Source organism: Ornithodoros turicata, chromosome 6, assembly GCF_037126465.1.
Source record: "Ornithodoros turicata isolate Travis chromosome 6, ASM3712646v1, whole genome shotgun sequence".
NCBI classification, from domain to species: Eukaryota; Metazoa; Arthropoda; class Arachnida; order Ixodida; family Argasidae; genus Ornithodoros; species Ornithodoros turicata.
In genome coordinates, this window is record NC_088206.1 from 52,622,061 (window position 1) to 52,636,576 (window position 14,516).

General features: G+C 48.8%; 1 protein-coding gene across 3 annotated transcripts in view; it reads right to left on the reverse strand.

The window, feature by feature from the left end:
* LOC135396690 (calpain-A-like) overlaps positions 1-14,516 on the reverse strand; it is a 110,180-nt gene that overhangs the window by 28,603 nt on the left and 67,061 nt on the right. For all 3 annotated transcript variants that reach the window (XM_064627795.1, XM_064627796.1, XM_064627797.1), the window contains 3 exons: positions 2,832-2,980; positions 2,332-2,546; positions 1,575-1,608 (listed from right to left, as the gene is read on the reverse strand). In XM_064627795.1, the coding sequence (XP_064483865.1) occupies positions 1,575-1,608; positions 2,332-2,546; positions 2,832-2,980 (398 nt within the window). The remainder of the gene's footprint in view (positions 1-1,574; positions 1,609-2,331; positions 2,547-2,831; positions 2,981-14,516) is intronic.

Genomic DNA, 14,516 nt, shown 5'->3' on the forward strand with positions numbered 1-14,516 from the left:
CACCTAGCTTGTAATTTTTAACGGCGGGGAAAACGTCTTGTGCGCTTTGAACATTTGTGGGACTGGCACGCTCGAAAATCCTTCATGGAGGCCTGCCAGACTACGCTTTGACGACGTCTTATCAAGAGCTAAGAAAAAAAAAACATCTGATCTCATTCTCGTCCAAGTTGCAAGAGAGTGACCACACCGCAAGGATACAACCACAAGGCTGCAGTAGCATCTAGTTCTTTTAGAGTTCTGCAACAACGATATCCTTGTGCATAATGTGCGTCGGAAGTCTGGACGGCGCAATTGCTGCAGCAAACGAGGCAACCTCAGGGCCTTCATTGAAAACTCGGGCTCATAAGGGGTTCCCCACGACTACTATCAAGTGTTCACAGGGTAGCACAGATGTGCTAATGTAGTGTGTGTGTGTGTGTGTAATGCGCCAGACGAACTCCCCCGAGCCTCAGCCCAGCCTCTAAGGCCCTTTTGTCTGTCTGTCTGTCTGTCTGTCTGTCTGTCTGTCTGTCTGTCTGTGTGTTGTGTGTGTTGTGTGTGTTGTGTGTGTTGTGTGTGTTGTGTGTGTTGTGTGTGTGTGTGTGTGTGTGTGTGTGTGTGTGTGTGTGTGTGTGTGTGTGTGTGTGTGTGTGTGTGTGTGCGCGCGCATTTCGTTTTTTTTTTCCTTTTTTTCGATTTCTTTCCTTTCTTTGTTTCTTTTTTCGTTTCTTTCTTCTTTTTCCTTTCTTTCTTTTCTTTTTCCTTTTTTCGTTTTCTTTCTTGCCGCCTTCTTTCCTTTTTTCGTTTTCTTCCTATCTTTCCGTCCCCTTTCCTTCTCCGTTCCTCTTTACGAAAGGAATAGCAAGTCGGCCTTTGCCTGACTAACCTTTCCTTGCTTTTTTTCTCAATAAACATATCACCCCCCCCCCCTAATGCAGTGACTCTTTTATTCGAATTGTGGAAGCTCCACTCTAAAGACTGATGAAGAACACACACACACATTGGATGATGATGGGGTGGGCGATTCACCGCCGCTGAGGCGTTACACTCCCCTATTGCGCGTTGGGAAAGGATGAGGGGATGATGATGGGGGATGATGAACGGAAAACTGACATTGGCACTGAATTTTCCACAGTCAAGTAGAGAATGGAACTACCATCTAGTATAGCTTTTCAGATGCCCACACCATCGTCAAGGACCATAGTACCGGTGAGCAATGTTAGCACGTCCGTTCCCATCATCTGTCCTGGTACGGGTTGCCTGATCTGGCTACTTCGCGCTACATTGGCTACTTTGCAACTGCTGCGGCACAGAAATTTGGGCGACATGGCTATTTTCTGGCTACTTTGCGAAATTGTATTTGCGCTACATTAGGGTTTCTTGCGTGCCCAAATCGGCACATGTGTGTTTCGTCGTGGCGCCACATCTAATGCCTAAAAACAATGCGTTCGCTTCTCTCTCGGTAACGATTGCCCTCTCATAGTCGGTATAATGTACTCCGGGTTGCTTTCTTTTTGTGTGCTTGAGATTTCAGTACCTGTTAAAGAACACTCAGGGGGACAAAATTTACATGAACGAGACGGACATTTTCTCACCTGAGGAACGCATGCATTATTACCATCACATTCTCTGAAAAGAAAAATCCAAAAGTAGTTAACAAAACCATGGACATCGCAAGAGCCAATGGGGCAGAGCAGTTGAGTCACGGCAGAGTTACCAGCAGTGCAACTATGGCCCCTTCTCTCTCCTTCGCTTGCACAATCTCTCTTGCGTAATAGGCCCCATTACTTATAAAAGAGCATGGAAGTCACCTCGAGTATGTTTTCTCTTCTTCTTCTTCTAGCCGCGTGATATGAATCCAGGAACTGTCATGCGAAATGTTTCCTTTGGGAAACACATTCTTCACCGCACACTTTTTTGAGAAGATTAGTTTAAAAGAATGCGGCGAACTCTCCCTGTTCCTTCATGCGTGTTGTGAGATCAAATCATCAGAGCACTTTTATTATTGGATGACGAGAATAGTCTCCTACTTCGCAGGAGCAAGGTGACCGGGCGATTGCTCTGCGCCAGCCGCGGGACGTACGGCGCCAAATACAAGCGCAAAAAGAAACGAAAAAAATAAAACAAAGCACGCGCCACACTATTGGGCGGATGACATGACGTCGCAGGCTGGAAGCTGAGGGAAGAAGCGTTTCTGACCCCAGAGATTATCTCTTGTGCACCAGGATGGCGCGCTGCACTTGTACTTTTTGTGCGAATGTATGTCCCAGGACTCGTAATCCTAATTTCTACTCCTCCTGACATATTTTTTAGCCCTTCCATGCTGCTTTAATCTCGTGATTGATGTCTCACCTGGACTCGCTCTTTTGTTCAGTGAACACACGCAACAGGAAATCACAGTCGGTGTCAGCATCTTCCGTGTATGGCACAATGCAGTATGTCGCCGGCAAAACGCGAAGCCGCTTGGTCAAGTCTCGACATGGCCCAAGTTCGACCACCTCGACGGAGGTATGGTCACGCAGGTACTCAACAGGTAGAGGTTTCTCACAAGATTCTGGGTCTTCTACCTAAGGACGAAACCGAACACCGTAAATTCACGATCCAGGTCTTGTCTTTAGCCATAGATATTGCCTCTCCCACGGAAAGGTTGTCAGCAAGAGAGATGCCAGATTTAGGTAAACTTTGCGCAAAATACGTCGTAGAGTGGAGCCTATACCAAACAGTGGCACGGTAGCTGGTATACGCACTGTCACTTTAGTTACCGTGAACGCCATGTGGAACTCTGTATGCATGCAGAAAGGCATCACCTGAAAACAAAATTCGAAAAGGAGGAAGTGAAAGCGGCTCTGTACCTCATAAATAGCAAATCCGATGGGTGTCCAACTTTCTCCTCGCTCGGTCTTTTGTCTCAGGGACACCAGCATAGAACATTCTCCATCCTGGTCTTCACTGTCGGGCTCTCGAAGAGTTACCAGGTACTGAGGGTTAGTGCCGTATTTGTCTGCGTATATCATACGACAGACACGTCAAGTCATTCGAGGCCCAGCCTTCGTGTCGCTGAAGATAATCAGGGTGACAGCATGTTACATTCTAAATACAGAGCTTCACCACACAGCACAGTGAAGGCCAACTAGGCCATCCACTGCACCGAATGATACCGATGTCATTTGCGATTTCTGGAAAGCGCGGAGCCTACGCCCTTGCGTGTCACTTAAGACCGAAACGCATAGGACGTTTCCCCGCGTCACAACGCATCACAACGCAACAAAAGGACGTAATTCATTGGTGGATATGATAGCGGAAGAGAGTCCTTTTGAGCTTCACCGCGACCAGCCGTGACAAAAATATGTTAATCGAAACCAATTAATTACTGCAACAAATGACCCGCTACGGTGGCAGATTTTCCTCTAAAAGGTGTCCACTAAAGGTCCCAAAAGGGGTAGTAACCATTTTATTTATTTATTTATACATACTGCGAGTGCGGGGCCCAATCAGGAGGGGCCAAGCGCAAATTGAGCCAACAAGACAACAAAAGTGGTTCAGTAAAAGAGCATTCGGAAAACTTTTCCAGCAATTGAACTATACAGCCACTTTGACATACAATAATCAACAAAAGATACGTTCAAGCTCACTGACAAAACTTCCCGAATGGAAAACTTGAGATGGAAGCGAGTTCCATTCCCCTATGGTTCTAGGAAAACAACTTGTTTTGTAGGCACAGGTCCTCGCAAAAACCGGAGTAAGCAACCACACGTGCTGGCTATGACGAGTGCGCCTAGTTGAGAGGGGCTTCACGCAATCTGGCAATTTTATTTACCTGATAAACAATTTGCAGAAAACGATAACCGAGCTATTTTTCTGCGCGCCTGTAAAGTAGGTATATTACACTGCTGCATCAGACAAGATGGTGAATCAGATCTTCTGCATTTTCCAAAAATAAAACGCACAGCCTTCCTCTGAACCCTATCGAGCTGCGTAATGTCTTTTTTCAAACTGGGATCCCAAACGACAGCCGCATATTCCAGCTTTGACCTAATACAAGAATAATAAGCTAAAATTTTTGTGCTTACTGGGACCTCATTCAACCTTCTTCGGATAGCCCACAACTTCTTCAAGGCTGAAGAGCATACTTCCGCTACGTGGGTATAGACCAACTAAGGTCACTAGTAGGAGTAATGCCCAAATATTTGTATTTTGGTACTTGGTTTATCTCACACTCATTAAGGAAATAGGCAAGAATACTAGGAATCCTATTCCTGGTAATTCTCAACAAAACTGTCTATTCGTTGTTAATTTCCATTCCCAATTGGCAACACCGTTTGGAAATCTCTGTAACAGCATTCTGCAATAAGGTATGATCTGCCAATGAGGAGATGTCCTTATAGGTTATACAGTCATTGCGAAAAGCTATACAGAAACGCCACTAGGAATTACATTTACTAAATCATTAATATAAATTAAGAATAATAAGGGCCCCAAAATGCTTCCCTGTGGAACTCCGGAAGTAACCTTACGTTATACTTTTGAACGACCATTATTAACTTCAACAAATTGGCGACGATCCTTCAAATATGAAGAGATCCACCGTAAAATACCGTACGGAAGACTAGTTTCCTCAAGCTCACGCAATAGTTTTCCATGTAGGACCTTGTCAAAGGCTCTACGATCCTATCAAGAACACTAGCAAAATGATGTACGAGGGTGGTTCCATAAGTTTCCGGCCCGACCAACTTTTAATAGTCATAGAGACGAAACAAGTGTATCACTTTTCGACATAGTCACCCTTAACTTCGATGCACTTTTGACACGTTTCAATCAGCATTCTTATACCCTTGAAAAAATAGTCCGAAGTTTTGTCCACAAAATGCTGGAAAACTGCCTCTTCCACCTCACTATCGTTTTGAAATCTCCGTCCTCTGAGATCCCTCTTCAAGTTTGAGAACAGGAAGTAGTCACTCGGTGCCAAGTCTGGACTGTAGGGTGGGTGGTGGGTTTCTTCGAAGCCGCACTCCTTCAGTGCAGCCTTAGCAACAGAAGCCGTGTGGACAGGGGCATTGTCCTGGAGCACTGTGGTGGTCCTCTCTTTGAAGTCGATGAGGAGGATCCCGTGACAATGCCAAAATATTGTTGCCGTTATCTTCTTTGTGGATTGTGTGACCTTGGCTTTTCTTGGGGCTTGTCACAGGGGATGAGACTATGGTGCTCTACTATGATCCCTTTTCGAAAGGGGATCATAGTAGAGCACCATAGTCTCATCCCCTGTGACAATTGACTTCAATATTTCTTCTTCGTTGTCTTGACAGAGCTCCAAAAACTCTTTGGCACAGACGCCGCGCTGCTGCTTTTGAACTGACGAGAGAAGTCGTGGCACCCATCTCGCACTAACCTTTATCACGTGAAGGCCCTCGCCGATGATGCGAAAAACGGTTGTTTTGGAAAGCCCCAGCCTTTCTGAGATTTCTTTCACCTTCAGACGCCTGTCGCTCAGCACTTCCTCCACGACAAGAGACAAATTTTCTTGTGTCACCACTTCCACTGTACGACAATCGCGTGGATCATCTTCAATGGACTCTCGCCCCAGTCGAAACTGCTTAGCCCAGTCTTTTACCGTTGTGTACGACAGAGAGGATTCCCTGTACACGTTGTCCAGTCGCGCTTTAATTTCTTTAGGCGAAAGTCCCTCTTTTGTCAAGAATTTTATCACAGCGCGGTACTCGATTTTTTCCATTTTAACTGAAGAGTGCACCCTGGCTGGTTGAAATGCCGCTCTCCAACTGACAAAAGCACGGAGAGGGTTGAGGGTGGTGCTGCGGCTCTCCGACATATGGCGCAACGCGTCCTTAATCGCATTTTCAAATTAGCGGGCATTTTCTACCTCGGACCGGAAACTTATGGAACCATCCTCGTACCACAGAGATCAACTGAGTTACCGTTGACATAGATTTCCTGAAGCCATGTTTGTGTTCGGAAATATACCCACAGGCATTCAAAAATGTCCGTATCTACCCAGCAATAATGTGCTCCAACAATTTAGAACAGGTACTAGTGACAGACACTGGACGATAATTATTGACCAACAATGGATCGCCCTTACTGTGTATTGGGGCTACACGAGCAATTCTCCAATCATCTGGGATCTCACCGGTGAGTACCGACATATTGAAAAGGTTCGTCAAAAACCTAGATCTCTGCGGCGCATAGCACCTCAAAAATTCGTTTAGTATACCACCTGCGCCCCCCCCCCCTCCAGTAGTCTTTTTAGTATTAATGTTCAATAACATGTGCAAGACACCTTCCGTAGACACCGTAAGATCAAACCCCGGATCTCCTGCCGGCGATTGGATACGATATACTTCAGGACAAGCAAAGACACTTCGAACATAATTATTGAAACTTTCGGCAAACACGACACGGATCAGAAACTATATCACCAGAAATAATTAGTTTTTGCTCTTCATGTTTACCTTGCTTTAAGTAACGCCAAAACTTTTGAGGTTCCTGCTTCAAAAATTCCTCCAATCTGTATGTGAAGAAATTTTCTCCGGCACTCCTAGCCTTTATGCCAAGGTTTGTATTCAGCGCGTTGAATTCCAGTGTAGACGTTGATTTTTTTTTTCTCAGCCTTTTAAGTTTACGTTTCATATGAATAATCTCCCGCGTTATCCAGGGGTTTGATCTCCGTTTATGGACCTTTTTTGACGGAACAAAGTTGTCAATACAATACTTAATAGTACCGCAAAAATGCTTCCAAGAACTTTGAATGTATCTAAAAAGTTAACTATTTCCGGGTCATTTGCTCGACCGAAATACTTAGCCAAAGTTACCTCATCAGTACGAGAATCAGAACACACGTGAATGAAATCAATTGGTGATCGGATAATCCTGGTTCTACGACAACTGTTCCAGAGCGAAATTTTTCACTCACAAATAAGAGGTCCAAAATGGAACTTCCACGTGTACCGCAATTCACCAACTGTGCCATGTTAAGTGATAAAATAAGATCCAAAAGAACATCATGCGAACGAGATTGGCCATAAGATGGATTTTCCCAGTCAAGCGAAGGAAGGTTAAAATCACCGGTAATAATTACATGTCCCCTGGGCAATGCAAGAAGATGATTATAGAAAGTACACAAAAAGGAATCACTCGAATCGAGGGCACGATACACTGCACATAAATGAAATGACAATCCACACACAGATATTTTCAACAATAAACTTTCATGTGAAGGAACCTGATCAGCAAGAACGGCATCAACAGAATGCTTTGTGACAATAGCTACCTCCCCGCCACGAGAACCACGATCACGTCGATAAAGCCGATAACCTGGCGGAACAATATCACTCACATGTGTCCATGTAACCATGTTTCAGTAATCACGCATATATGAGGATCATAAGACAATAGGATGCTCTCAAGCCTATCAACCTTATTACAAATACTTCTTGCATGGAATGACAATATGCGAAGTTGGTGGGTCCGTGATCGCTATCTTTGTGCAGCTGAAGTTAAGGGGGCTGTTGGTTGCACGTTGTCAATTAACCATGTACATAGTTGTCGTTTTCTCTCTTCTTCGTAAGCTGACCAAATAAAGGCGAACTGCAGGAGCCGTTTCTTTTTAGTTCCCGCGAGCCGACGAAGTTGTTGGGTTGTCAGCTCCTTGCGCGCGTCTTAGGTCACCTGCGACAATTCCATGTCCCTGGATCAACAGGGGCCGTAGGCACCAGACGGCGACAACCCGCGGTATCATCCCACACGTATACCTTATCGTCCACTCGCAGCTTATCATGCGACAGTGATACCCTCTTGCCACTTTCTTTATCGCCTCTTGGCACTTTCCCATAATCGTTTACGTTTCCGCAACGTATGTGAACAATAATCGTTCTGGATAAAGATACCGGTTCCTTCCAGCTTGTTAGTATTTCTCAAAACACTTTCTTTCTCTCTATAATCTGACCGGTTTGTTATAGATGAAGCCTTCCCAAGTCTGTGAACACGTGCAACGGAAGTGCACGTTAAGCCGAGCCTATCCTCAAAAACCTCCTTAATGACTTTCGTACGTAAAGTGGACTCTGTTTCGTTGTCGCTGTACGCGATGCCAAATACTACCAGGTTCGACCTTCTGCTAATTCTAATGCCGACGCCGCCCTGCTTTAGAAGTTATATTTTTTCACGAAACTCATTTGAATTTTTATTTAAATAGTGAGCGGCTCCAACTCATTCGCACGGTGCGCGGGATGTAGGCGGTATTGGACAGATACTTGTCAAAAAGAAAGTTCTTCGATTTGTGCTCCCGTTCGCGAATTATTTAGCTAGGGGATTTAGCTTAGACATCCGGTATATATATGTGTGTGTGTATAATGAGAGAAAAAGCCATTAAAGAAACAATTAAATGACACTAGACGTGTTTGAAATTCAAAATTACAGATTAAGGTGGCTTCTATGGCTGCATGCAGAGAAACAGATACTCATAGAACGATGCGACAGCACCCCTCGTGTCCTCTGGTGCTGTCGCATCGTTCCATGAGTATCTATGTGTGTATATATATATATATAGTTGATAACTTATGCTTCCATATGGGTTGATATAATTCACAGGAAACATCTAACATCAAAAATCATCAGAAACACAAGAAGATGCTCATGTTATGTGTCATCAAAAACTAAACAGACATTTTGATTTTGGACCTCATCACGAATACTGCGGGCAATTTTCCACTGAAACTCATCTGAAACACATCAAAGAAACTCAACAGAAAGTCTGATGGCGCCGTTGTGAAAGATCAGTTAGAGTCAATCAGACACTCGTCACATCACAGATTTTTGTAAGGGAAAACTACTATTTTGCGCATGTCCACGTCATTTTTAGCGCTAGGTGTTCTGGAGGTTTTACAACACTCATATGCAGCTGACGTCTTGACGCGGAATAACAGTACTAAAAAAATGTATGACTTGTTAGCATTCTGTGAGATTGACTGACTACCATTTTGCCTGCAGGACTCTTGGGAAGTGCAACTTCGTACTTGACTTAGCGCACTTGATGTGTCAAATGACTGATCTCAAAGCAGTAGCCGAGGCCAAGTCAAAATTAGGCCGGGCCTTCCATCGGAATGTAAGCGTAGCTTATTTAGTGACTCTAGTTTAAACTAGTGCAGGGAGTACAGAATCGAAGAGACCTACTGGGCGATTCCACGCGAGATGATCCAGCGGACCTGCTCGGCCCTCACAAAACTATTGCGAGTTTTTACGATTTTTTTTAGCAATTCCTAGTACTGCGAAAGGTTTCTACCTAGATCTCGATGTGGCGAGTGCCGGACACCAGCAAAGCTCGCAGCGCTGACGAAAACCGTGCCTGGCGTGGATGGCGGCTGCAGCTCATAGAAAGTACCTGCGGTTTTCTTTTGCGTGTACACAAAACAAGATTCAAGGAATGGGCGTGGACAGTAGCGCTGCCACCCCGTGGTAGTCACAGGAACTGTGGACATGTGGACTGCCGTTTGTCAAGCTTCTTCATTTTCCCGTGTGTGTTTTCATTCATTGTCGTGTACGTTCGTGTATGTTTCGTGCCCGTTCATTTCCGCCCTCTCGGGAACCGGTGTAGAAAAGATAACGCATCGACCAGCACTCTTAACGTTGTGGAAGTCTGAGGAAACGGGTCCACACTTGACTCCGACAGAAAGGGAAAAAACAGTCTTTACTGCGTGGTGCCACTTTGACACTGCCCGAAAAGAACAGCCAGCTCGAGAGGGAAGCAGCAGTCCTCGAGGACCGTGACCATCGTTAGATGGCGGTGGCGCTACAGGCTCCCCCCTCTAGACGCTCGGAGAGCGAGCACACAAAAAGAGTCTAAGGCCGAAGGCAGTCCTCCTCAGGTACCCGCGGACGCGGCTGTAGAGTATGTACCACTGCGCCCATACACCATGTTGCAAGCCCATTGGCCTAGACTGTGCGCGCGCTCCGATTGGTCGAGAACGTTTTGAAATAGCATTTTGTAGCACGCATGTGCGTACAGCGTCTCGGCCGTTTCAGCATAGTTACGAAATAGCATGGCCGGCATGTCGTCCTCCTGTGTTCGGTGGTGTCAATCGACAGAACAGTTTGCAGAAATGTGTTCGCGGGTTTATTAGTTCGTCCTTGTGAGTCTACGCGTGTTGTGCTGTTTCTGGACACAATTGTTATCCCACGAACAATTTGTCAACTGCTGTACCGGAATGCTTCATGAGTTGGAGCGTGAAGAACAAGTTCGAGCGCCGTTGGACTTCGAGGACTGTCAACAAAGACAGGATTACGTGCCACACAAGCGCTTTTCGCTTCGCTATAATGGATGCACCGCAGGCAGCGAAAGAAGATGCTCATCATGAAATGGTACGCACTCATGAGACTGACTCGGTATTAGGAGTTGAACGGTGTGTTCGTTCTGCTTCATGTTCGAACTTTGTCCCAGTGTGTCAGCAACGCAGTGGGCTTTGTACGCACAGTGCACCCATGTATCAGATCATTGAATTAGTGTTTTGTATCAAATAAATCTTTATTTTACCCCAAAATCGCTTTAGTTATTTTGAATACCGAGTAACGGCGGCAGGCCTGAAATCCTGTAGAAGTCGATGGTAGCCAGGACCGACCGAAAAGCCAGCCAGGCATGGAGGCTCCTGATTGGCCGACTGGTTGTGCATAATATCCACCACGTCGCAATTTCATTGGTCGTGTGCCCAGTGTTGTGTGAATTATCTCAAACTATGGGCTCTATGGGGAGCTGTTGGAGCCTGCCGAAGGCAGGTAGGCGGTTTCGAGTCCCAGTGCACCGGCGAGACGGGGAGGAAACCGGGGTCACGGGGGAGGGGACCGAAGAGACGGGGGCTGGAAACGCTGAGCCAGGCGGAATGTCCATGTATGCGGGCTTAATGCGATCCGTGGAACCACCTCGGAGCGCCCATTGATGAGGAGTGTGAAGGATTTCGGACGGCGACTTTGGACGAGGTAGGGACCGTCGTATGGGTTCTGCAGGGGCTGCCGATAGCCGTCGTGGCGTACGAAGACATGTGTCGTGGTTGCCAGGTCGGGGTGCACAAAGACGCGACGATCGGATGAGGGTCGGTAAGACGGCGCCCGCAGGGTGGCACAGAATGAGGAGAGCCGGGTGGCAAAATCTTGCGGGTCGGGCAGGGGCTGAGTTGCGCCGGGAGCGAAGAATTCACCGGGGAGGCGAAGGGGGCCGCCGTACAGCAAATCTGCTGCGGAAACACCGCAGTCTTTGATGGCGCTGCGGATACCAAGCAGAACCAGGGGCAAGTGCTCAGACCAACGTTCCGGAAATCCGAGGTCTTCAGGGCTGCCTTGAGCTGTCTATGGAGCCTCTCTACGAGCCCGTTAGAGCAGGGATGATATGCAGTGGTGAGACGGTGCTGGGCTCCCAGGAATCTGCATACCGCGGCGAAAAGGCGGGAAGTAAATTGGCGACCGCGGTCAGTGGTGATAGTGGCTGGCGCCCCGAACCGGGATACCCATGTGGTGAGAAATGCACCACAGACAGTAGGGGCGGTAATGTCGGGAATGGGGTAGGCTTCTGGCCGTCGGGAAAACCGGTCAACACATGTTAGAAGGTAGGTGTTACCCGAAGAAGGTGGAAGGGGCCCGACGAGGTCGATGTGTATGTGCCGGAAACGGGCTTCGGGTACGGGGAAGGCAGCGGAGGGCGTCGACGTGTGACGGTGCACTTTGGCTCGTTGGCATGCCAGACACGTGCGGGTCCAGTGACGTACGTCCTTCTGCATGCTGGGCCACAGGAAACGGGTGGAGATAAGACGCTGCGTGGCGCGTATACCGGGGTGGGCGAGGCAGTGGAACGCGTCGAAGACCTGGCGTCTAAGGGCCTGAGGGACATACGGTCTGGGCGTTCCCGTGGAAGTGTCACAGAGAAGGGGGTTGAGCGCTGACAGGCAATGGGACCATTTTGATGGCTAGGTTGTTCGGCGACGCGCAGAGTTGCTTGAGTTCCGGATCATCAGCCTGTGCCAGAGCAAGGGCAGCATAGTCAATGGCTGGAGGTGGAGATGATGTGACCGCCGATACATCGAGACGCGACAGCGCATCGGCTACTTGGTTGGATTGGCCAGAAATGTGGCGAACGTCGGTGGTAAACTCGCTGATGAAAGCGAGATGCCGGATCTCACGGGGCGAAAGCGAGGCGCTGGAGGATTTGATGACGAAAGTCAGCGGCTTATGGTCCGTGTAAACGGTGAAGGGTCGTCCCTCGAGGAAATGGCGGAAGTGCCTTATGGTTAGGTAGACGGCAAGGAGCTCGCGGCCGAAGGTGCTGTATCGTTTCTCTGCAGCCGTGAGCTTGCGAGAGAAAAAACTCAATGGGACGGGCTGGCCTTGGTCGTCGAGTTGATGGAGGGCTGCGCCTACCGCCACACTTGAGGCGTCAACCACGAGGTACGTCGGTGCATTCGGGATAGGATGAGCGAGCAGCGTAGCCTCGGACAACATCTTTTTAACGTGCTGAAACGCTTGCTCAGCCTCAGCTGTCCACACGAGGGTTTTACTGGAACGATTGGTGCCAGAAAGGAGGTCGAAAAGTGGGGCAAGTAGACGTGCACAGCCGGGAAGGAATCTTCGATAAAGATTGATCAACCCAAGGAATTGGCGGAGCTTGCGATGAGTTTGTGGTTGAGGGAAATCGTCAATAGCTTGGACCTTCGTGCGGAGTGGCGTGATACCGTCCGAGGTGATGTGATGACCGAGAAAATCTATGCTGTGTACGCCGAACTCGCATTTGGCAGCATTTATGACGACCCCGAATTCCTGGAGACGCTGGAACAGTTGACGCAGGTGTGATTCGTGCTCCTCGGGCGATGAACTCGCGACCAGGATATCATCGGTGTATGCGAAACAGAATGGTAAATCTTTAACAATCTGGTCGATGAAGCGCTGGAAGCTCTGGGCCGCGTTCCGGAGGCCAAATGGCATGCGGACATACTCGAACAGGCCGAAAGGTGTTGTGATGGCGGTCTTCGGGATGTCCGCAGGCTCTACCGGAATCTGATGATAGGCCTTTACGAGGTCGACCTTTGAGAATGTAGTAGCACCATGAAGATGGCTGGTGATCTCTTGGATATGCGGCACAGGGTAACGATCGGGGATGGTTATGGCGTTAAGAGCTCTATAATCGCCGCAAGGCCGCCAGTCCCCCGGATCCTTCTTCGGGACCATATGCAAGGCCGATGCCCATGGACTGCTGGAAGGTCGGACGATACCGAGGGCAAGCATGGGGTCAAACTCCCGTCGAGCGATCGCCAGGCGCTCGGGAGGGAGACGCCGGGGACGGGCGTGAACTGGCGGACCTTTGGTGAGTATGTGGTGAGTAATGGAATGGCGTGCTGGAGCATCCGGAGGTGGAGGACGTGTGATCTCCGGGAACTCGTCCAGAATGGCGAGGAAATTGGGAGAAGTAAAGGGGCGGAGGAAGGTCGGACTGACGGTTTTCAAGGTGGTTGAGACGCCTTGGACCTTCAAACCGGTGACGGGGTCGACGAGCCGCTGGCGCTTCACGTCGACAAGCAAGTCGAAGTGCCGCAGAAAATCCGCTCCAAGAATAGGGTGGGGGACGTCAGCAACCATGAAGAGCCACTGAAAGGTTCTGCGAAGACCGAGGTTCAAGGTGAGCGATCGTCGGCCGTAGCATGTAATTGGTGAGGAATTGACCGCCTGCAAGCGTCGGGGTCGGGAAATAAAAAAAAATTCGGTCTGAAATTGGGGTCGGGACGTAGTCGGTGAGGCGACTCGGGAGGCACGATACTGACGTCCGCTCCCGTGTCGACGAGAAATCTTGCGTTGTTAATCTTGTCCCGAATAAAGAACAGGCGGGTTCCCGAAACACCAGCTGCTGCCGCCCTCAGTTGCTGGTTGGACCGTTTCCCGGCCAGCTGCATGGGGGTTTGCATTTCTGAGCTCTGCCGCCGAAGTTAAAGTGGTACCAGCAAAATGGGCTGTCCTCCGAATGTACGGGTGAGGGGAAACGACGACGGCTGGAGTAACGGCGCCGTCGGGTATCTTGGCGACCGACGGGAGAGGGGGACCTGCTGCGGGTGGAAATGCCAGCCACCATTGCCGTGAGATTCGCCATGGCCGCGTTCATGCTCTGTAACGTTGGAGTCATGGCTGCCGTTGCTGCAGGTATGTCAGAGAGTGCGATGTCAGGACGTGCAGGAGGGGGCGTGTGACCAAGGGAGGCGATGGTAGCCGATGCCGCAGGAGAGTGGTCAAGTATACGGTCAGCAAGCTTGGCAAGGTCGTCTAAGGAAGTGCTGCCTGCCGCAGCAAGGATGCGGCGTGCTTCCGCGGGCAGACGTTGCAGAAACAGTTCTTGGAGGAGCGATGAATCTAGAGTGGCGTTCCCAACTAGAGCTCGCATCCGTCGAAGAAGCTGGGTTGGCTTCTGGTCGCCGAGCTCTTCGTTGGTGAGAAGCTGCTGCAGGCGACGTTGGGAAGACATTGTTGTTCGGGCGATTAATTCTGTCTTGAGGGTGTCGTAAGGC